At 39.8% G+C, this 24,451-nt stretch overlaps 2 protein-coding genes across 17 annotated transcripts in view; one reads left to right on the forward strand and one right to left on the reverse strand.

Moving 5' to 3' along the window:
* Positions 1–24,451, forward strand: part of LOC113436187 (complement factor H-related protein 5-like) — a 256,629-nt gene that overhangs the window by 132,356 nt on the left and 99,822 nt on the right. The gene's annotated exons all lie outside the window — the stretch shown is intronic.
* Positions 1–24,451, reverse strand: part of LOC113454770 (complement factor H-like) — an 84,770-nt gene that overhangs the window by 54,673 nt on the left and 5,646 nt on the right. For 2 of the 5 annotated variants that reach the window (XM_087930334.1, XM_087930337.1), the window contains 8 exons: positions 21,550–21,720; positions 20,676–20,852; positions 17,155–17,334; positions 16,618–16,794; positions 14,903–15,079; positions 7,455–7,637; positions 5,406–5,602; positions 930–1,392 (listed from right to left, as the gene is read on the reverse strand). In XM_087930334.1, coding sequence (XP_087786460.1) covers positions 1,387–1,392; positions 5,406–5,602; positions 7,455–7,637; positions 14,903–15,079; positions 16,618–16,794; positions 17,155–17,334; positions 20,676–20,852; positions 21,550–21,720 — 1,268 coding nt within the window. In that variant the 3' untranslated portion in view covers positions 930–1,386. Of the gene's footprint in view, positions 1–929; positions 1,393–5,405; positions 5,603–7,454; positions 7,638–14,902; positions 15,080–16,617; positions 16,795–17,154; positions 17,335–20,675; positions 20,853–21,549; positions 21,721–24,451 lie in introns of those variants that run through there. The other 3 variants (XM_087930335.1, XM_087930336.1, XM_087930339.1) reach the window with 2 other exon arrangements.

Below are 24,451 nucleotides of genomic sequence, written 5' to 3' on the forward strand. Positions count from 1 at the left end.
CAAGATGCATCAAACCTGAAGAGAAGATGTTTGTTATTTATTTGCACAAGGTGAGCATTCTTTTTATTTGAAAACTGCTCATTCCAGTGTGGTGAGCAGCCAGGCATGACAAGGAGTGGCTGGGAGGATAGGGGCAAGGTGTGGCCAGGCATGGGAAGGAGAGGCTGGGCAAGATGAGGTGCCCCTTGATGTGAGTGATATTGAGTTGGCCACACACACACAGTCACATGACCACCCAGCCACACCTACCTAGCCGGTCATTAGGGCAGAGTACAGGTTGTTGAATTATTCGAATCTCACCACTGGCTAGCTGCATCAGTGGCTGACCTAATCTAGCAAATCAATTAATGTTTAGAAAAAGCCAGTGAGATAATATCTTATACTTAAGTTTCCACCAAACAGCTCTATCACATTCAAGAAGGACACATCAAATTCCTTACAAAGTTCCCTTGACTTTGATCATTAAAGGAAGCATAGCCTTGTTAATCTATGGTAATCAAAAATAAGAAGGGATTTGGTAATCCGAAAAGGTGCTACAAGGTTTGTTTTGAACGGTCCACTTTATCTAGAACAATGAATCTGTTTGAGTTTATATCATGGCAACTTCTAATCTATTCTGTGTTAAGTAACAGCTTTTGTAGGGATGTAGCTTGGGAAGACCTGTGCCAATTTCTAAAAGTTATCTTAATCTTTAATTACTTATAATTATATAATTTCATAGTGTAAAAACAAACATACAAAAGCAAAATAAAACAAAAGCACGGATAGAAATCCATCTGGATGAACCTCCATCAGATTCTGAACATTCAAGTACATTTGGCTATTTCTAGAGCAACATAAGGAGCACCAGATTCTTTCTGGATCTTGGATTAGATTGTGAACTCAAGTATTAAATGTATCTTTACAAAATATACTACAAATTGTTTGGAGGTAAAAATGATTAATGGATTTTTTATTTTATTTTTAAACGAACACTTCTATATGTAAAAACATCAATTTAAATTATCTACTGTTATTGCATTAAGATGAGCTGTTGATTGATAATTCAGATTAATCTAATCTTTACTATACATACATATACATATACATATATTTCTATGTTCCTCACTCAAGATAAATTTTAAAAAATATATTTATAATGTTACATTATAATATGTTATCTGCCTTAAAGATGTTCTATAAACTTGTTTTTAAATGTTATCATTTTTCCAGTAATTTCAGTTGGTAAAAGCTGTCTTTTACAAAGTAGTCTTTTAGGTTTGGATCCACCATTTATACTAGTATACAATCCAGCTTAATGTGGTCATATTAAAGAGAATGGTATATCATTTCAGACATTCATCTTCTCGTTTAAAGAGTGCTGTATATGTCCCGTTGTTCATTAAGTTAGATCTGTAAAATAAAATGTGAACAATAAGTAAGAAACAAATTTGTATCTGTACATCTGATCTGATCTACAGCAGAAAGCAGTCTGCAATAATTTTAAGATATCAAACTACATGTGCAAGATGATTCTGAAAGTCAGCATCACCATTTTTAAATCAAATGGTTAAAACTACTCAAGTGACTCAAGAACTCTAGACCATTTTATCACTGAGCAATTTCTATCTTTTTTTAAGATGACTTTTGACACAATGATATATTTTAAATTTTAATAATTTAATAGCCATTCTTGATATTTTGTAATATAAACTCTGGAAGTCAGAATGAACTCAAAGCAGCAACATTTTAAACATAGGAATGGGGAATTACATGTAACCAAATTTAATTCAGGGAATACACTTGAGGGAAGATGGAACACAAATGCAATTAATAAACAAACTCACAGTATCCTCACACAACACAGCCAATAGAATAATACTGGGAACTGTAGCACAGCAATGCCAAGAAAAAACCCCATGTTTATTAACTAAGAAGATTTCCAATAAAATGTCCACTATACATATATTTGATATTTACACATACATTTCAGCAAAAAATGTATTTCACTAATACAATTGGTAGTAATTGCAATTTCAAATGCAAACCCCATCATATAATAAGATTCCTGTGATCCAAATGAAATTCAGAGCAATGGGAAAGAAGTTCTATGGGGATTGGGGTTAATACTGAAAAACAGTGAGGCACGGGACAAGGAGGCACAAACATCACCCACAATGGTGGGATTCAAAAGTTCCCACCACCAGTTCTGTGGGCATAGCTTGGTGGGCATGGCTGCAGGGCTGGGATCGTGCAACTTGATTATGAATCAAACATGCATTTTGTGCACACATTAAAGCAGTAAAAACTAAGCTACTGTACCTCTCAGCTGTTTAGCAAAGCAATCCGCTCTGCCACGCCAAACAGCTGAGAGGTTAAAAAGGACCTATGAGCAGGGCTGGGTAGGTGGGCCCAACTGCAGAGCGTCAGAGAGATTAGGAGTGAACCGGTTCTCTGCCAGCTGATCTTTGGTGCTACAGGTATGTCAGAACCAGGCTGAACTAGGCAGAATACCACCACTGATCGCCCATCATTTCATCTCTTTTAATCTGATGCTGAATCCTGTCAGATTCCAAAATAAAGAACAGGAAATCCCTATGTTCTGAGAATGAAATGACTGAAAATCTAATTTAACTTCAATGAGCTATTTTCATTGATTTCATTGTGCTCAGTGCAACAAATTTAATCAGTGTGTACCCTAAAGTTTTCAATAGAAAGCAAGTAATTCTTAGGTTGGATCTAGTAGTCTCCTGAAGTCAATAGAATCTCATTTAGTGATGGATAATCAATCAATCTTGTCCAATTCATTCGTGGGATATTTTATTTTACATATAATATATAATGTATGATTATATAGCCATGGTGGCATAGTGGTTAGAATGCAGTATTGCCGGCTAACTCTGCATTTCCTCTGCCAGGAGTTTGATCCTGAGAAGTTCAAGGTTGACCTACACTTCCATCCTTCCAAGGTTGGTAAAATGAAGACCTAGACTGTTGGGGCAATATGCTGAGACTATAAACCGCTTAGAGAGGGCTGTAAAACACTATAAAGTGGTCTATAAGTCTAAGTGCTTTTGCTATTGCTATTATCAACAGTTACTAATTTAGTTAATATTATTTTTTGTTCTGGCCCTATGGCTTCTGATAGGTATTTATAAATACACATGTAGACACATGAGTAAGGGAATAAATTGCATATGGAAATACAAAGGACAGGAGAATATTAAAGTTTGAATGCAAATGAAATAAATAAAATAAAAGGCATGGGTGTTTCTTTGGAACCATTCATTTTGAGGCAACTAAATTTATTGACTGAGGCCAATGGAATCAGTGAAGCTTAGTGGGTTTAAAGTAGAGTTTCTACTTGTTTCAGCTCCAGCACAGAGAAAATCTCCTGGTCTTCATCTTGGAATCTGTTAGGCTTCATCAACAGACCAGAAGACATGAAATCCTGGCAGATTCAGCATTCCGGGCCCCATTCCTCATTATTTTAAAGTATTACCCCCATCCCCCTAGTGCTTCTTTCTCGTTGCTCTAAACAGAAGGAATTTTATTTATATCACAGGAATCTTAACAAAATAACAGAGTTGGAAGGGACCTTGAAGGTTTCCAAGTCCCACTCCTTGCTCAGGCAGAAAACCTTTTCAAAAAAATGGTTGTCCAATCTCTCCTTAAAAACTTCCAGTATTGGAGTATTCACAAATTCTGGAGGCAAGTTGTTCCACCTATTAATTGTTCTGTCAGAAAATTTTCCCTTAGTTCTAGTCGCTTCTCTCTTTGATTAGTTTCCATCCATTGCTTCTTGTCCTGCCTTAAGGTGCTTTGGAGAATAGCGTGACTCCCTCTTCTAACTGCCAACCCCAGAGATATTGAAACACTGCTATCATGTCACTGCCAGTCCTTTTTAATTAAACTAGACATACCCAATTCCAGTGTTCCTTCTTTATATGTTTTAGCCTCCAGTCCCCAAATCATCTTTTTAAAATGTGGCAACCAAAACTCTATGCAGTATTCCAAGTCTGGTCTTACCAAAGCATTATAAAGTGGTATTAGCACTTCACATGATCTTGAATCTATCCCTCTGATAATGCAGTCTAAAACTGCATTACTAATTAGCTAATAACTATTGGTTTTTTTAACAGCTGCAGCACACTCATATTTAACTAATCATCCACTAGGACTCCAAGATCCCTCTCTTTTACATTTACTACTATTTAGCCAGGTACCACCTACACTATGCCTGTGCATTTTGTTTTCCTTTAACCTTCCCACTGAGCTGGTGCCTATTTTTCTACTTGTAGTTTTACATGCATTCAAACTGCTAGTTGGCAGAAGCTGGGACAAGTAATGGGAGCTCATTCTGTTATGCAGTGATAGGGATTCAAACCGCCAAACAGCTGGCCTTTCGAGCTCAGCGTCTTAGCCACTGAGCCATAGCATTCCTGTGTGTGTTTACATACGATTTATAAATATCTGTCAGAAGCTACAGGATCAGAACAACAAATAAAATTAACTGAATTAGTAACCACTGATAATCATTCATTACATGTAAAATAAGGTATCCCACAAAATATTTCCAAGCTTAGAATGAATGTAAAAATAGATTGAACAAGAAGACCCTCTGAAATGAATTGGACAAGATAGATTATCCATCACTAAATGAAATTCTACTGACTTCAAGAGATTACTAGATCCAACCTAAGAATTACTTGCTTTCTACTGAAAATTTTAGAGTGCATGTTAATTGAATTTGTTTCATTGAGGACAATTAAGTCAATCAAACTAGCCCAATGAGGTTATATTAGAGTTTACACTCATTTCAGGTCTAGGACAAAGGGATCTCCTGTTTTTTATCTTGGAATCTGCCAGGATCCAGCAACAGACCAGAAGAGATGAAATGATGTGCGATGTTTGTGCCTCCCTCTCCCATGCCTCATTGTTTTTAAGTAACATCTCCCCTCAGAGTGCTTCTCTCCCATTGCTCTGAAAAGAAAGAATTTTATTTAGGTCACAGGAATCTTAAGCCGTGTTCTGATTTAGAAGAATTGCCAAAGACCGAGTTGCCTTAGAATCAACTTTATACCACCTACAGTATGACGGTGCATTTGGTTTTTCTTGCCTAAATGTAGAACCTTACTTTTTTCACCATTGAATTTCATTTTGTTAGATAGCACGCAATGTTCAAGTCTGTTCTATTAATGTTCAATGTTTAAATCAAGTCTGTTAAGATGTATTCTAATTTAGAAGAAATGCAGAAAACCAAGTTACCTTAGAATCCATTACATCTACAAATTTAGCTGCCAGACCTAGATCTTTTAAAGATTTCAAGTGATTTTTAATGCATAGATATAGATGTATAGGTATATAGACAAAGAAAAAAATGTTAATATTTGTGAATTAAAGTAATTTTCTGAAAATATACATACAGGAATGCAATCCGGATAATCAAATTGCCCATCCACACAACTAGCTCTTAATGATCTGGTATCTGGATGTGGTTTATAGCCTCTTCTACATACAAATTCTACTGTATTTCCATCCTCAGAATATATTTTATCGCTGTTGATCCACTTCAGCTTTATATTGTGTACTCTCATATCTTCTTCATTTGCTGTACAAGCAACTGCAAAAGGACACAGATCAGATGACATATAGAAAGTTTTAGACTGAGGAATTCATTTGATAAAGTAATTAAAGTTTAGCTTAGAAATTCTATGTTGCAATAGGTTAAAATGACTAAGGATCTATGTAAATGGATCCCCCCCTTTTTTTGTCTATCATGAACTAATTATCAGTCATAATAATTAGTTTTAAGCAAGACAATGTTACATGTATAAAAGGAAGAAGAAAAATATTTTAGTCCCCTTTGTTAGGTATAACATAAGTCACCTAACGTAGTTTGGGTAAAATAATATATATAAGCTATGATTGTTAGTTTAAGTGTGTGTCACTTTAACTGCAAAGCATGTAATTTGGGTGTGGTGTGAAACCACCATAAGAGGGAGCAAGACAAGCTGACGAGACGCTGACGATTTGCTGGCAATTACTGGATTGCATTGGATGGTTGATGGTTTGGTAGCTTCGTGTTTCTCTACTGCTGAGTTTGCTGACAGAAGAGAGGAGTTTCTGAGTTCTGCATATATCTCTACTGCGAGGAGATATATCACCGGACTGATATTTGTAAGTGTACTGACCTCTCTTTTTCGACACTGGAATTTGCAAATGAATAATCCCTGGACGGACTGGACTAAGTGAATGATATATGGACTGTTTTGACTATGCTTTAACTCTTGCTAGAATAAAACTATTTAATTAGCACTTGTATCTGCTTTTACTGAGTGTAAGCTACACAACACTTATCTCACATATTTTGCCTGCCTGCCTGACTGCCCTGCAGATCTTGCTAGGGTATATCCCTAACACCCTTCTTCCAAATTTCCTCATACCGAATGTCTGAATTAGGAGAAGACCAAGTTCAGGCAACTTCTCTTAAAATGTCATCTCATATCTTCTTTTTCAATGTAGATTAAACGGGACTAAATGTGACTAAGTCAGCAGAGTCTGCCTCCATACTTAGCCTATTTAAAAAAACAATAATTTCAGTTCTCTAGAGATTCAACTAATACTACCATTCCAAAAAAAAAGGCAAATTTTGGTTTCGGGAAAGGAGAATTTCACCAGGATGGTTTAACAAAATTGAGGACAACATTTGTAAATGGTAAAAGATCTTGTACAATTCTCCATTATAAAGCAGTTTCTCCCAGAGAGAGTTATTTTATCTTGGTTCATAATACTACCACTTGTTCTGACCAAGGCTTCCTGAGACCATAATTAAGCACACACTTAGTTCAAACAACTCTCTTTTTATTCCAACACTGGTAATTATGTTCATTCCCAGCCCGTAATGAGTCCCAAACAGTCTCTCGAGATAAGCACCCACCTTTATCTCTTGCTGCCAACAACTAAAGTGCCAAATTAACTGTAACAGGCCAAATGGAGTACAAAGTCCACACAGAGCTTCAAGGTTTAATCCAAACAGAGTGAACAATGTTGCTTCCTGCAAAGGTTCCTGTCCTTTTGCTCCTCCTTTATATCTTATGAGAGGGGCAATCACCTCCAAGCCTTACTCTCGAGTAGTCCCTTTTGTCTTAACTGTTCTTGCCTTCTGGAAGCTCTGCGCACACGTGCACTGGGAACAGGCTCCGCTTGTGCCTCTGCCAGGCTGCTGTCAGATTCTGGAGGCTTCAGAGTCAGCACATAATTCCCAGATGGCCTTGGCCCCATCTCTGTATTGGATGCAGGACCATCATCCGAGTCCTCCCCAGACTCCTGAACTGGCCCATGTTCCTCCTCACTGCCTGACTCTGCTGCCATCTCTGCAGGCTGCCGGCGGACCACAATACTACTGCTAATTCTATTTAAAGGAAGTAAAATATCTTCCGGCACTGATAAAGAATTATAGATAATACTTATACCTCTACATGTTGGTGTTTGTGACCAATGACCATTTTGACAAGTCACTCTTGGAGAACCTTTCATTGTATAGAAATTTTGGCACTGATAAGTTACAGTTTCAGACGGGAAATAGATTGGCTTGGGTGAATCCAGAATGTCTCCATTCTCCACAACAGGTGGGCGTCCACATTTTCCCCCAATATCTGTAACAGATACAGAATCTATTGAGCAACACCACTCAGGATTACAAATATCGTATAATCACATGCAATTTAAGCATATTCATAAGAAACTATATTTCAAAATTATATTAATTCTTATTTTTAAAAAGCAACAATACCTTACAGCTTGATTAATTGATAGGCAGAAAATGATTACTAGTGTTCTCCCTAGTATTGTCTTTCCACTTTAGAATTTATAGCGTCATTACTTTCTTAATGCCTAAACTCAGTTCTGTATTTAAATGAATAACATTTGCTTTGGGATAAATGGCATCTCCCCACAAGGCGTTCTTAATTTATTTCCCACTCTCCGTTAATAACTACTCAAACTCTGCACAAATAAATTGTGTAGTTGTATTGGATGTAGTTGTATTGAATGTTGTGTCATCCATGTCAGTATTGAAGTGATGGGAGGCTTGCAACACAATAAAAGCAAGAATAGAAAAACTTTTTAAAAGTATAAACATTAAAATTAATAGAGATTGATTAAAACTAGGAACCAGTACATAAGCAGTACAGTGGTGGAATCTTCTTTCTTAGTGCACTGATCACTCCCAGTGTAAAGTGCTCCATTATGGCCCCAAGCCCATTGGCTAAGCCAGGTTTTGAGGCAAAGCCAGAAGTCCTAGTGGGTGAGGGCATATCTGGCCTCCAGGAGCAAGATCTTCCAGATTGTGAAGGCATGGCAGAGAAGGACCATTTACCAGTTCCTGCTAGCAAAGTTCCTTGACTGAGTAGATCTGCAGCATGTTCCTTTTGCCAGAGGGAGTAGGGTGGGCCAATCCCATTGGGCTGAAGCAGTCCCCTGGGCCATGAAAGGCTTTAACAATGATAAATAACATATTAAATTGGACCTGGAAGCAAACCAGAAACTAATGCAACCCATGTAACAATTTTGTGTGCCATTGAGCAGGGGTTATGAGTCTATAAGAACCCAAAAGTTGTACACAGGATCTGTCTGGGGCAACCCCACCCAGAACTGAAGATTTTAAATTCCCAGATCCCAAGTTCCAAGCAGCTATAGCAACGTAGTCATACCAGTGTTCAAGCCTGGTTCCCCATCCAGACACCCATAGCATCTAAAGGAGGAAACTGTTCTCACCCACGCCGTTTTCCGACAAATCAAACACAATTCAAAAAGAACAGAAACCTTGTAATGCTTTTACAAAATAATTCTCTGTGATAAGCACAAGTCTTGCCAAACTAAGCGAGACTTGCCAAAAGGTAACAGACAAGAAATAATTTGCAAAATAAGAATCTTCAAATACAAACTCAGGATACTAGAATGTCCACAAAGCTGTAGTTTCAAAATGTCTTTGCCTTCTGCAAAGAAGGTTAGTTTCACAGCTGGCTTTTATCTTCTTGAAGGAGGGGCCATTATCTTGCAGCCTTACTCCCAAGTCACCCATGCTGTTGTAACTGTTCTTTCCTCCAAGCAATCCTGCGCACATGTGCACTTGGCACAAGCTCCTCGGGAACCTCCTCATCACTGATGCCAGCCCCCACAATCTCCGATGGCAGCTGTCCACTCCCTAATGGTCCTGGCCCCTCATCTGTGTCCTTGCTCTCCTCAGTCTTCTGCACCTGCTGCCGGCTAACCACAACAGAAACAGACTAATGTCTCTTTAAAAGGTCCCAGGGATCCCCCTTCTGCAGTGATACATTGATCACCACCTGGAGGTCAACATCATGAGGTTTTCAACCAGTCAAGAAGGATTTAATATGCAGGCACTTGCACTGACAGCCTTGAGAACCCTGTCCATTTCCTGAGATTTAACAGAATCAAACTGTTCCCAGATACCTGGGTAAGCACACTTCCTAATGGACCTGCTCTATGTCTGGTTTAATGGGATTCAAAAAAATTTACTACCGATTCTGTGGGCATGACTTGGTGGTCATGTGACTGTGTGTGGATGCTAGTTGGTCATGTGATTGGGTGGGCGTGGTCAGCTTGACATCACTCAAGTCAAGGGGTGCCTTGCCTAGCTTCTCCTTGCCTCAAAGCGATACAATTTCCCTCTCTATTTATTTACTACTACTGAACAGCCAAAATACACTATTGAAACCTATGTATATATGCCATATGTGTACATACATATTACATAGTATAGTGTGTGTATAGGCACACAAAAAGATACATTATCTACTATATATGCTGTGTGTACACACACACACACACACACACACACACACACACACACACACACACCGCTCTTCTAAAACTATACATATTCAAGCTCACTGCGTTTGGAAAAATACACCCATAGTCCACTTTATCCCACATATTTAACTATCACTTCTGTACATTAGAACATTGCACATGCCTTCAGGTTTACTTCCCTAGCCTGCACATGACCGTTAGACCCAGGAGATGTCATGGATTAAGTAAAATGTGGTGAAACTCACTTAACAACGCTCTTGCTTAGCAAACAAACTGTGGCCTCAATTGTGGTCATAAGTGAAGGACTATCTGCCTTCCTCTACATGGCAGCCTTGCCTAGTAAACTCCTCTGCCAATTTTCCTCTCTGTTAGAGGCACCAAAATAATCCAGATTCCAGATAATATAAGGTCTCCTGTGGGAGCAGGGAATGGGCTAGATGGCCTCCAAGGTCCCTTCTAACTCTGCTATTCAATGATCCTGTAAGGATCTCCTGTTGGAGCAGGGGGTTGGACTAGAACAGGGGTATTCAAAGTTGACAGCTTTAAGACTTGTGGACTTCAACACCCAGAATTCCTTCTCTAGTCATGTTAGCTCAGGAAGTCTGCAAGTTGAAGTCCACAAGTCTTAAACTTGCGAAGTTTGAAGACCCTTGGACTAGAAGATAACCTCCAAGATCACTTCCAGCCCTAGATTGCTGTGCTATTTCAAAGAGTCTTCTGAAGCCAGGGTTTGTGTCCTTCCTTCCTCTCTTTTTCTCTCTCCTTCCCTCTCACCTTCCATTTATCTATCTATCTATCCATCCATTCATTCATATATCTCATTCACTTTCTCTTCCCTCCCTCCAGCTTGCTCTTTCTCTTTCTTTCTCTCCCTTCCTTCCATCCTTCTTTCTTTGTGTATCCTTTTTCTTCCTTAATCTTTCTTTCTCCCTTTTTCTTTCTTTCCCTTTTCTTTCCTTTCTTTCATCTCTTTCTCTCTTTTTCCCTGACTCTTTCTCTCTCTCTCTCTCTTTTCCTCTCTCTCTTTCTATCCCTTCCCTTTCTCCTTCCCTCTCCTTCTAAAGCTAGGAGAGGAGATCCACCTGAAACAAACACACAGACACACGCACTCTTCCAAGCGCCCGGCAATGTCATTCCTTATGAGGGTTCTTCCTGGCCAGTCTCCAGTCCTGCGTTGCCTGGAAAAGCCATCAGACAAGGTTTCTGGGTCCAACAAAGGGGCCATCGGCGGGACTTCCTCCCCTCCTGCTTTTGGGGAAAGGAAAGGGTTGGGAACTTCAAGTGAGGCATGTGCTGCAGCCTCAGACCACTCCCACTTTGCTGGCAGCTCTGAGCTAGGCAGCAGTTTGGCTTTACCGACTTTACCTTCCTCCCGCAGCTGGTGGCAGAAGGAAAGGCAAGCCAGCCAGGGTAGAGCCATTGGCACTCGGTTCCCTGCCAGCCTGCATCTCATCCCCTGCCCAGATTCTCCGGCAGCTGCTGGGGCTTGCATGCTGCATGGGCGACCAGGAAGCACCAGGCTATTCCATGTGAATTGCCCCTCTGCCAGCCACCCCTCCCTTGCCGAATGAGTGTTTTGGCAGTTGTTGGGGGGCAGGGGAGCTTCATTTGTTCAACTTCTACCTATCCCACCATTAAGCACCACAAAAAAAGGAGGTGGTGAATACGGCCTGACAAGAAACTAGAATGGCGGGGAAGATGCAAGAAGCAAAGCCAGAAAGTGAAGCCAAGTCCACACTCCTACACAAAGCCCCCCAGCTGCCGTGCATGCTCGGCCCCGCTCCCCATCCCACCGCTTCACTCCCGCTAATCGTTTCTTTGGTTTCCCAATCGTCTTTCCACATAAACTTCCCACACATGACCCTACCAGCAAGCTCCCTTATTAGCCCACTGCTCAGGCGGTAGTAGTTGTCAATTTCTAGTGTTATCTCTGTTTGAGTGTTTAGTTACAGTTTCTTTGGGCAATGAAGAGTATCGAGGATACCCGGAAAGATGGAAAAAGGTTGCCACGCTCTCCCTTTCTCCTAGTGCTCACCTATGCCGGCAAGCACCCTGCTGTTCTTAACCTGCCATTCTTCTTCAAGCCAAACAATCCTACTCTTGCATGAAACATGCCCCTCCCCCTTTAAAAGGGTGGAAGAGGGAAAGGCAAGCCAGCCAGGGCAGAGCCGTCGGCACTCAGCTCCCTGAGTGGTTGCTTTCTCTCTAGCTCCCACATGTCATCCCCTGCCTGGATTCTTCAGTAGTTGCTGGGGCTCGCCTGCCTGGAGGCATGGTGGGGGGGCAACTGCATCCCCCAGGGCAGCCGCCCCTCCCTCACCAGGCTGAGCATTTTGGCAGGGTGCGGACCACTGCTATGACTACAATGAGAGCTCCATGGGCTGGAAGGTACGGCTGATAGTGGTGAAGAAAGATCTGCTCTGGCGAGGCTTCACTGCCTTTTGAGCCTGCTCTGGCTGCCACCTGCTTTACCTCTGCTGTGCCTTGGCTCCTGTATCAGCCCACAAGAAGGAGACATGCCATTTCCAGGCCAGCCTGGCCTGGCGGATGGGCAAGCAGATGACCCTCGATGGAGGCATTTTCTCTCTCAGGCCTCCCACATGGAAGGCCCCATTGAAGCCAAAGCTGGGCCCGAAAGGCAGCCAAGCCTCGCCATGCCCCCCCCAAGCAGCCCTCTGGATGAGTGCAGCAAACCTGGTGTGGATCTTCCTTCCCCACCATCAGCATTAGGTCTCGCTCACAGCATTCTCACAGCAGCCAACGCTCAAAGCGCACAGGTCAGTGGGCAGGAGAGGGAAGGGGCAGCAGGCAAAAGGGTGATGCGGGCAGCATAGCGTCGTGCTCCCTGGTCAGCCCCTTGAATACCTGCACCAAGCAGGCAAGCCCAGCAGCTGTGGAGAATCCAAGCAGGGGGCAAGATCCAGGCTGGTGGGGACCTGAGCGGCAATGAGTCAACCCTGGCTCTTCTACCAGGCAAGCTGGAGGCTGGGGGCAGTGGAGGGGGAAGCTTGCAAGGCCACGAGTGCCGCATGGGATGGAGTCGTGGTGCTGGTGGCTAAGCAAGCCAGACAGGGACAATACGGGGAGGAGGCAGCTAGCTAGGCCCCAGCCAGCATCATTGCCCAGGATGGGGCCCAGCCAGTGGGGAAGCCAGCCAGCTGAGCCCAGGAATGGTGTGTGAGACCTGCAGAGATCCAGGAATGGTTTGGGGGTGTGTGTGTGAGCGCAGGCAGATCAGGGCTGCTCAATTGGGTCGCAGGCATCATGTGGGAAGGCTAGAATGGCAAGCCACGAGAACCCAGCATGCCACATAGGAAGGGAGGAGTAACTAGGTGGGGTGAGAGGGGCGAGCGAGCATTGGGCAGCTGGGGCAAGCAAATGAGCAGAGACCAGACGACTGGGTTGGGGGCGTGGCCAGCCAGAAGTTACTACAGGTTCAGCGACCCATGCCAAATCGTTCCTACCAGTTCACCTGAACCGGTGCGAACTGGCTGAATACCACCACTGGTCTGGTCTCCTACTGAGAATAGATACAAGCAACTTTTCCCATCAGGTGTTTCACAAATTCCCCCACATGGCCCTGAAGATGATTACCCATGTCCTCCTTCCCATCATTTAAGTTATAATGCAAATAATAGGTTGAAGGATGAAATTGAAAGGTATGGAACTGAATGCTACTGGTATTAGCATCAAAGGAAAAGTCATAAAAAGGCAGTAAATGATGAAAATGGTAGGGGTGGGCAAATTTGATGCTACATCAGAAGAATTTCAGTGATAAGTGGTTACAGTGCTTGACTAGACCTTGGTATCCTGGAGGAAAATACATGAATTATGAAATAGTGGAAAATTTGTGCAATTATTACACATGGATTTTTAAACTTAAATTAGAAGAAGATGCCATTGCTCCCATGGAAAGGGAAAGGTAGTAAGAGTAAGTGAAAAGCTAAAGCGAGGTTATTTTATTATTTGTTCCTGTGAATGTACCTAGGAAAGAAGTCCAAAAACAAAATGTGACAGTGAGCAAAATTGGGGAAGAGCAGCAGGATTTTATGCTGGGCAAGGGAGATACAATTAATATTACTGTCCTTTAGCTGGAAAACAATGAAGACATTCTTAATTTCTTAAAATTAAGAAATGTTTGGATGTGAGATATAAATTCTATTATATGTCTCTTGATTTAGGAAAAGTTTATGATAAAAGGAACAGGCTTAAAATTATGGAATATTTTGTGTGGAGTTGAAAGTTGGTTGCTGAATGTGATAATAGAGGTATTAGAGAGAAAGCAACCATGACAATCAAGGGAACACTCAACGAAGCAGGAAGTTAGACATGGATATGTGACACACACACCCAGTATTGCATAATTATTATACATTCCTTTATAAAAGTATAATGATATTTATAAAACTTAGGAGGAGCATTGGCTGTGGACATGAATGTGAACATACTTTCATTTATGGGTGAAGTCACAATGTTGGCTGAGAATGTAAATGATTTCAATGAATGTTTAGATATGTGAATGGTGCAATGAGGAGCAATGTAGGAAACCCTCAAATAATTAAATTTGAAAGGGAAAAAAGAATACAAATGATTAATAAATGGAAAAAATGAAGTAAATTGTTCAATCTAAATATCTTGGTAGAGTGTGAAAACAGATGGAGAAGTTAACATAAGTAATATGTGTAATATATATGAGATTTTTAAAATGATAATCAGTTTTATGTTCTATGGCATCATAGGATTGAGAAGAAGAGGCTAATTGTGAAATAGAAATCCATGTTTGTGCTCCAAAAGACACATACTCTTCCAAATGAGAAAAAACTTCTAGTTATAAAATGAATTGAATAGATTTATATAAGTAGAAATTCAAAATTTTGCAAAAGAGTGGCAATATTAATGAAAATATATTCTACTTTCACAGTTCAACAGGGACATTAATTTTTACAATTCTAGCAATAAAATATTGAAAAAGCCTTTTCAATATGACAGAACTTTTTCAAAATAACACGAAAGAGCCAGTGAAGTAAAAGCAAATTCATTTCCAATTCTAACTTCAGTTCTACATGGTGAAGATATGTAATAATACCTGAACAACGTGGAGTTTCTGTCCAATGGTTCTTCGAACATGTAATGAAAGAACTTCCAAGAAGAGCATAACCTGGGTTGCATCGATAGTACACCTTCTCCTGAGGCAAATACTTTGCCTTTCTTTCACTAGTAAGCTGACCATTTGGAATTTCAGGGGGAGAAGAACATCTTACATCTAAAATGGAAACAAAAATGGTCCCATTCAAATAAAATGCACTTGGTTTTCCTAAAGCAAATGTCTGAAAACATACTCCCACTTTTGAAACCAAAACTGTCAACACACACCATATAAAGGGTGATGCTGCAGGCTTGAGGCTGCTTCCCTTTGAGGTGAGGAGAGTGTGAGGCTAAAGACAGAGGAAGCTCCTCTTCCTCCTACAGCACTTGTTTCTACTCATCTTGAAGAAATGAAACCAGGTGCTTTCAATCAATGCTGTGATGATATTTCATCAGCCATAGATTAATGGTAGTGTTGTGTTTGTGTAAATAATTTTCTCTGAAACTTCTTTTGTATGATGATAGTTAACTTGGAGGGTGGAAGAACCTGTATCCTCTAATTTTGTTTGTAAAAGCTAAAGAAGAATACAATGCAGATACATAGTTGATAATTGTGTATTAGAGCAATTCTGAAATGTTGTATTGAAAACTGGATATCCTGCAAGAAATTTAAATCCTTCTATGAACTACATGGAGAAAAGAAGCTGTCTAATGAACCTCTCTGCATGATGAACTATTCTGGACTTTTCCCTTCCAATCCAATCCAATCATGGAGCATGCAACTGTAATCCTCTACCCTAGGCTGTGAGGGAGATGGTCTCAGTAACCTTTGCTGATGTTTAGAAACTATCAGATTTGGGTGAGAGAGAATAGATTAAGATAAAGGTTACTTAATCTGCTCTGTTTTACTATTTTTACAGTTGATTATATTGAGGATGTGATATTTGGTTTTTATATTCTACATGAGCAGCTAACAGACTCTAGATTGTGATGGGGTAGAAGTGAAGGAAAAATAAATAAGCAAAGAGGTTTGATCATTCAAGGTAGGCAGGGCAACCATAAGTACTATTTCCAGACATAAAAATTGCATTAATCTAAAAGCTATCTCTCATGACCTCACATAGACTGGATATCTAGGCTGACACCTCCACCCTCTGAATAGGAAATGCTGAAGCAGAGGAAATGCTACCAAAACATTTCTTCTTGAACAGAAAAGAAGACCTTTCCCATTGGAGGAAGTTCAGCATCACTCTATGTCCCAACCCTCAATGTCTCCACCCTCTAGAGCAGGGGTCCCCAACCACCGGGTTGCGGATCGCTCTAGAGCTCAAGATACCAGTTACCATTGGCAAGAGTCTCCCCATCCTTTATAATTATTCTGAAGAGTAGTCCTGCAATTAAGTTGTAACTTAATTTTTCTCCTGACTAATTAAAGGGTATATTTTGCTCCTTTTTGCTGGCCACCTGAGGGGGAATGGGGGCCTATGGGTTGGAAGTTGGGCAATTGGGGATGAGTGGAAAAATAATGAGTGTATCAAAATGCCCATAGGTTTATCAATTTGTCAGTCAGAAAAACTAAGAGCAATGATACAGGATTAGCTCATGTTGGGGTGAATGGTTCAGATTAATAATATTTCATTTTTGAATTTTTTTAAAAATGTACTTTCCATGTGAATGTTGTGAATCTCAGCAAAAATATAGACCATACATTCCTACCTACACATCTTGGCAAGCGTGACCACTTATTTTGTATACATGTTACAGCAGCTGATCCAGATATATCAAAACCATCATTACACTGATAATTTATTTTCTCGCCATTCAGGTACTTCTTCATTGTATTTTCAACAATTTCAGCATTTTCAACTGGATGGGGTGTGGGACATGTTGCATCTAAATAGATAGAGGATACAAAACTTCAATTTTCTGAAGTGATTCAAGAGAGATAGAGTATAGGCCAAAAATAAATTAGGACAAAATATGTTATCAACATTAGGCCAGCTAAAGTTACAAAATTGTTCAGATGTTCATCAGTTCCAATAATGCTTCCATTGGTTAATTTAATCTAGCCTTCTTTGCCCATATAATGTAAAGATTCATTCAATCTCTGGAACAACAAATGCCTGTTTGTCTGAGTCTGCATAGATTGAAAGAGTAAGACAGCAAGTTGTGTCTCTTTCTTTAAGCATCACTTTTCGACAGTGTTGTTTGAAAACAATTACCTTGAGAAGATCAAAAATAAAATTACTGTACCTTTACAAGTGAAAGATCCTACCCATTTTCCTCTTGTACATGTTTTTCTAGTAGATTCTTTAGTATCAAATCCATGATTGCATATATAATTTATTATTTTTCCAGAATCATATTCCAGTTCTCTATCTTCTTCCTCCAGTGAAGCATTGGGAATTTCTGGGGCAGGACCACATGACTTTTCTGGAAAAAGAAAAGACAACTTTCAGTACAAATCGATTTATGCCAATTTATGCCAATTTATTTCTTTAAATAGTAAAAAATCAGCATATCATTATCAATAGCAGTTTTAAAAAGCTAAGATGCAAGAGCCCTGTTCAGTTTACCCTAATCTTTGCAAAGAAGTCATTCCTAGGAGACTGTCTGTTTCAGAAGTCCAATGCATTTTTAAAAAATAAAATTCTAAACATAGGTAGTCCTTCAGTTATGATCACAATTAACCCGAAAATTGATGCTGCTAAGTGAAACATTTGTTAAGTGAATTTGCCCCATTTTACGATTTTTCTTGCCACACTTATTAAGTGAAATTGTTATTGTATTTGTATTTGTTAAGCTAAGTAACTAAGTAAGCTAAGTAACACGGTTGATAATTGAATCTGGCTTCCCCATTGACTTTGCTTGTCAGGAGGTCACAAAAGCTGATCACATGAGCCCAGGATACTGCAACCGTCATAAATATGAACCATTTGCCAAGTATCTGAATTTTGATCTTGGGACCATGGGGATGCTGCAACAGTTGTATGAAAAATGGTCATAAGTTAGTTTTTTCAGTGCTGTTGTAACTTTGAGTAGTCACTAAATGAATTGTTGTAAGTTGGGGACTACCTATATTGCAGAAGATTTTGAGAGATAATCTATATGATTAAGTCAGAAGAGCATAAATTAATATTATCTAAGTATAATTTATTGTGCGTTTTCTTTAGCAAGGGAAAAAAGCTGAAGAAATTGATTAAAGTTTGGTTTTAGATTTGCATAACTGCTTCTCTGCCCTGATTTTTCTCAAAAAGAAACCACACAAAGGGTTTTGAAGTATTTCAGGATTTATTAAAACTACATTCTAAAAGCAAATTAATAGAAACGTGCTGATTGATTTATACTTTACTTCAAATTAGTTCTACACTTTGAATTAGAAGTAGAGTGTTTTTTAGACTGTGCACGTACGTTTGATTTTCATAGTGTTTGTGTTTTAGTTTTAACTCTGTTCATTGCTTAGAGGCACTTTTGTGAGATAGTCAACTATATAAATTATTAAAATAAGTATTAAATCACTTTAAAAAGTTTTTCTTTAATTATCTTCAAAGGAGGAAACCAGGAGCCCGGTTCTGAATGATCATTAAACTGAAGATAGACGTTATGTCCCACTGAGGCCCTGATGGAAGCAAATGTACAAAAGGCTTTTAAAAACAATTGAGGAAAGCCAGCAAGTGAGTTTAGCTTCAAGCACCAGGTCATCCTGAAAAAAATTAGGAAGTCCAGCTAGGAATTATCTATAAAATTTAATTATTGATACTCTGTGGATTTATTATCTCTCTTATTCCTGTTCTACAATTGTACTCAAATAAACTGTATGTTTCCATGTAATCTGGAACCTTTTTATAGGCTAGTTCCCCTAAATTAAGGACAGACTAATATTATCCAATCTAGACTTGGGAAATGAAAACACCCCTGTTAGAATAAAAGTGAAGTAGGGGGGGGGGGGGGGGGGGGGGGGGGGGGGGGGGGGGGGGCTGTTTTCATTTTATAGATTTTATAGGCAGGGGTGGGATTCTACCAGTTTGCACCTATTTGCTAGAACCGGTTGTTAACATTCTAAGCAGTTCAGAGAACCGGTTGTTAGAAGAAATTACTGGCCTAATCCTGTAAGGAAGGCCGGAAGGAAACATTCTGGTGTTGCTTAGAGAAACTGCTTCTCTGTTAACCCTTATTACATTCTTGGCAGGACTAGACTTCCTTTCTCAGGAACTTCTCTGGAGTTTTTTTCCCCTTCTTTGCTGGTACTTTGCTTGTGTGGAGTGACCATTCAAAGTTACAATGGCACTGAAAAAAGTGGCTTATGACCATTTTTCACACTTACAACTGTTGCAGCATCCCCACAGTCATGAGAGGCCAGGTGAGGAGATGCATGCCTCAATGTGAGTGATATTGAGTTGGCCACGCCCAGCCAATAACATGACCACCAAGCCATGTCCATCCAGTCACATGACCACCAAGCCATGCCTACCACCTAAGCCATGCCCACAGAACCGGTTGTTAAAAAATTTGAATTCCACCCCTGAAAATAAGTCAGAACATTTCATAACTTTAGGGGTTTTTTTCTTCCTTTTCTTGGACCTATTATTCTTACCTTCTTTTAGGTTTGTCTTTTCCTTTATGTAAAATCTTATGCAAGTGTGTACGTGTGCACACACGCACATAAACACGCACATTAGCATGACATGTTCCAGCCTTTGTCACCTTTAGTTCTGTAACTGCAATCTTCTCTAACTACCGATTTTGCATTCAAGCCAACCAAAAATGAATGCCTCAGAGCTCCCAAGCCAGAGGTGGTATTCAGCAGGTTCTGGCCAGTTCTGTAGAACCGGTAGCGGAAATTTTGAGTCGTTCAGAGAACCAGCAAATACCACCTCTGACTGGAGATTTTATAGTATCCTTCCCCTGCCATGCCCACCAAACCATGCCCACAGAACCGGCAGTAAAAAAATTTGAATCCCACCACTGTCCCTCCACCCTGTCTTGTAAGAGAAACTTTTGAGAGATTGTATGTATTTCTGGTAGACCCAGTGAGAAATGATTCCTGTAGATTCGAAGAGAAAGGTCTTTGCTTTTCCCAGAGAAAGCATAATGCTCTCCTGCTTAAAAAGGCCCAGTAACTCTAGCAGATATCAAGGAGAGAAAACAGGGCAGCCAGAATAGTACTGAAAATAAAGCCTCAAAGGAAAGTTATACTAGTGAAGACTAGACACAGACAGGCAAAAAAAAAAAAGGCGGGGGGGCGGGTTGCACTGCTGTGCTTACTTGCTTTCCATCTTTTTTGTTATCACATAGTACTTGCCTAAACTATCTACACTCACCATCTCTTCTTTGGAGTGGAGGCTTTAGGAAAGGTAATCTTTGAGCTGATTTATTAAAGTAGTGACACTTATTTTGCAGGTTCACCTTGAAAAATAATAGGGTCTTTTTTTTAGTCTGAACAACAGAGGGATGGTGCAGTTGTGTGATGTCCAGATTACACTTTCTAAGTCCTTTATAAATTGTGAATAAGAGAGATTTTGAAGTCAGAACCCTGCTCTGACAAGAACAGTTTTGAAAGTATACATGAGATTAATGCTTGAGACCCTACATGTGACATTTTAAGACCTATGAAATCTCAATATTTATATAAAAAACCCCAATTCCTCATTTATGCATCTTCCTTGTCCCATTTCTAATATCAGCATAAGAATGAAAAAAAATGCATGGATAACTCTTTTTTAGAATTCAAACCCAGTGTTGGCATTTCAGTAGAAAAAAGTACTATTTCTTACCTTTGCAAACAGGTAGCTCAGACCATTTCATATTTTCACATCTTACAGGATTTAACTGACTAAGTTCAAAACCTGGAGAGCAACGATACTCCACAATTTCACCAGGAAGAAATATTGTGCGGTTCCCAATTCCTATTATACCATTGTCAATTTCAGGAGGAGGTTTACATCGTAAATCTAGAAACAGGAAACACAGGAAGGTTTGTAAAGGAAAGAATTAAAATATCATAAAGACATTTCTTTTCCATCTGTATAGCAAATCTCTTTTAATAAAACATGGTTAAGAAACAAAATCTTTATGCAAAAAAAGAAGCCACAAGTGAAGAAGTAGATGTGAAAGACTCAAGATACTGCCAATCAATCCATCCTAAGCTTCTCTCTCTTGTTCATGTGATCCATAATGGAGTATATACAGCAGGGGTGTCAAACTCACATGATCATGTTGGCATCACATGACGTATAGTGACTTTTCCCCCTCTTTGCTAAAATGGGGGTGGGCGTGGCCAGCGCATGATGCATCCAGCCCGCAGGCCACGAGTTTGACACCCCTGATATATAGCATATACAGCCCCTAGGCTTGCCACCATATACAGACACAGGGAGAAGCAGAAACATAGAGAAATAGTTTTAGCATTCATGTACCAACCCTGATCTGACTCTCAGAGAAAGACAGAGGCAACATGTACAATGTGCAAAAAACCTGATTAGTATCTTAGAATAGAGCACATGCATACACAGAAAAGCCACTGTGGGCAAATGGCTGTGAAGAATTCCATCAGTCATGCTCTGAATGTTCTCCTGACCTTTTTGCTTCTTACACTTTATCTGTAATATCCAGTTTATTTAAAACAAAGGCAAAACCGAGCATACAAACCAAGACAGCGTGGAGGTGTTTGCCATTTTCCAGCTTCACACTTTATTTTTTGTGGGCCACGAAGAAGAAAATGTTCTTGACACTTGAAGCTAATTTCTTCTTCGGTCTTGTAGATTCTCATTTCAGCTACATTTATGGCATTGGGAAGCTGAGGTGGTGGAGGGCAGGTTCCTTTAACAAAACAGCTTATAATTAGAATTTGTTTAGGATTAGAGCTGAAAATTATCTCATTTCTACTTTATCCAAAGATGAATCCTAAGTATTTTCTTAGGAGGCTTTTATGTCAAATCTCTTGTCTACCATGATTGAGAATCCCATAATCACAAAGAGATTGAATTTCTAATTATATTTGTATGATACAATTATCAGGGCTTATTTTAAGTCAGACTTTCAGTCAAGTTATAGGATGAAATTTGCTTCATCCAGTTGATAAGTGGCTGTGTAGCAGAGCTGGCAAATAAAGTAATAAAATATCATAACCTCAAATAGCCTTTAGATTTTTAGAAGCTTTCTATACATTTGATTATGATATTCTTCTCTCTTTGGCAACTGAGGCTTAGAGAAATTTGTGGCTCTCATTTTTCTTGACTGCAGATGTCCCCAAGTGATCCTGGGGAACTAGTTTTGTGTGCCACAGCCATCAGATTCTGCTGATCTACAGGCTTCTATCCTTACTCCTGTCAGTCAATATTTGCATTAAGTTTCAGGAGATATTTGTGTGTGTGTGTTTTTATAATGTTTTGCAGATAAACACTTATGGTAAGAATTAACAGCATACAAAAATCAATCACTTTCAAAGTTAAATAACAATCAGCTACTAATAATAGAAGCTTTTTATACATTTGATTATGATATTCTTCTCTCTTTGGTAACAAAAATCTAAGGAACAGGACATGCAATTAGTCCATAAATGTTTGGAACATTTTCCTAAAGAAAAAATGCTATTCCAGAAGTCTGGTACTAGTACTGAGAAAAAGTGATTCATATCTCAATCCTCCTCCTCATTTCAAGGAAGTTGAGTACCACAAGCACTTTGTCCATGTAAACTGGCTGACTGCAATTGGAGTCCTGCAGGTATCGAAATCCTAAACTATATAGGTTTTATAGATCAACACCAAGAACTGACCTAAAAATCTATTAGGAACTAGTAAAAGGCCCTATGTGCTATTCCTTCCTTTGCCAGTCTCTCATTGTCTGTGCGGTAGGCTGCTTGCATGGTGAGAATCCTTGACTAATCACCTCAGCCTCCAAAAATCTTCTCCAAGATTTAGCACCTAACAGTATGCTCAGATTAGGTCTCCAGTTGTTGCTACATAGATTTCCGTTTCCACAATGATACAGAATGCCAGGCCTGACCAACTGGGGAACAAATAACAACAGCAAAAACACTTATAGATATAATTTCCTATCAGACTATAGCAAATCTTTTTATCGTTCTTTCTCTCAATCATTCTTTTCTGCTATCTGCTCTCACATTTGTCTTCCTATCCTCCAGTCTGTTTTTCCACAAACTAATATTTCAGGACCCAAATTGAAACCATGATGTCTGTTTCTTCCAATTCTTACCCTTTGCTGTTACCTAGTACTCATAATTCATCGTTAAACGTTTCACCAGAAAACTCTCATAAAAGGGCCATTTGTTCCCTGCTAATCACACTGGAACTTTACTACAATCATGAAACTCTCAATGGTATTCATAAAACAATTACAGTAAAAGACATATAAGATCAAAACCAATCCAACAGTTACAAACTCAATTAGAACAACAACCTACTGTGTTTCTCCAAAAATAAGACCCGGTCTTATTTTCTTTCAGGCCCCAAAATAAACATCAGGTTTTATTTTTGAGGGATGCCTTACTCGCTTACCTTAGGACCATCACAGCTTGGCTTCCCATTCCTAACACCTGTTGCACTGCTGCCTGACTTCTTCTTTGGCTGCTTGCGGCAAGATGCTGCATGGCTCATTGTGCTGGTGCCACTGCTCACAGTGGAAGGCTGTGAAGCACATCATGCCATTGAACTTGCGAGTGGTAGCACCAGTGCAACATGGCATGAGGCATCCTGCTGCGAGTAGCAACACTGTTATGACAAGCCTTGTGGCATTCTACCATAACTGGCAGCACCAGTATGATGTACCACATGGAATCCAGCCACGAGCAGCCACAAGCAGGTGCAGAAGAAGTCAGGAAGTGGTGCCACATTTGTCAGGGCATGGGAGGCTTGGCTGTAGCGGTCCTAATGTAAGTGGGTGCAGGGTGCATGGGGTAGCTCCACCCCCATTCCTGCCCTAGCTTGATTTTTATGCATGCACCTCATCCCACCTCATATAACCAGTTCGTGGGCAGGGCTTAACTAGGGCTTATTTTTGGGGGGGTAGGACTTATATTAGGCACAGTCATTAAAATCAGGCTAGGGCTCGGTTTTGGGGTAAGTTGTATTTTGTGGGAAACACGGTAATTATATAAAATAGCAATGTAAGTCACTGTTGCAAGATCGTTTTATTTTAAGGCCACAATTGGTGAAGAAGAAGGAGCCATCAAAGCTTTGCAGCAATGACATTTATACACTAGTAAAATTAAACTGTATTGCCCTTTGCAAAAGTAGTTTCAGGATTGATAATAAATTAGATAGCTGATATTGAACTGGAGTATGAGGAAAGCCACCAGTTAGCACAAAGACAGGTAAACAGTTGAAATCATTTATCTAATCCAGGCAAAGTTTATCATTTACCACAATGTTTGCTTATCTACAAGCTGAACAAAAATAACATTTGCATTAATTAATGCAAATGTAGTTAGGATGCCTCCCAGATTCCCACAATTTTGGAAAGGAATGAAAACATGCCTTGTAACCTGAATATTAAAATAGTTACATTTTATTTCAATATATTTCTTATCAAT

This window comes from Pseudonaja textilis, chromosome 3 (assembly GCF_049901715.1).
Source record: "Pseudonaja textilis isolate UNSWEBS1 chromosome 3, rPseTex1.2, whole genome shotgun sequence".
Taxonomy (NCBI): Eukaryota; Metazoa; Chordata; class Lepidosauria; order Squamata; family Elapidae; genus Pseudonaja; species Pseudonaja textilis.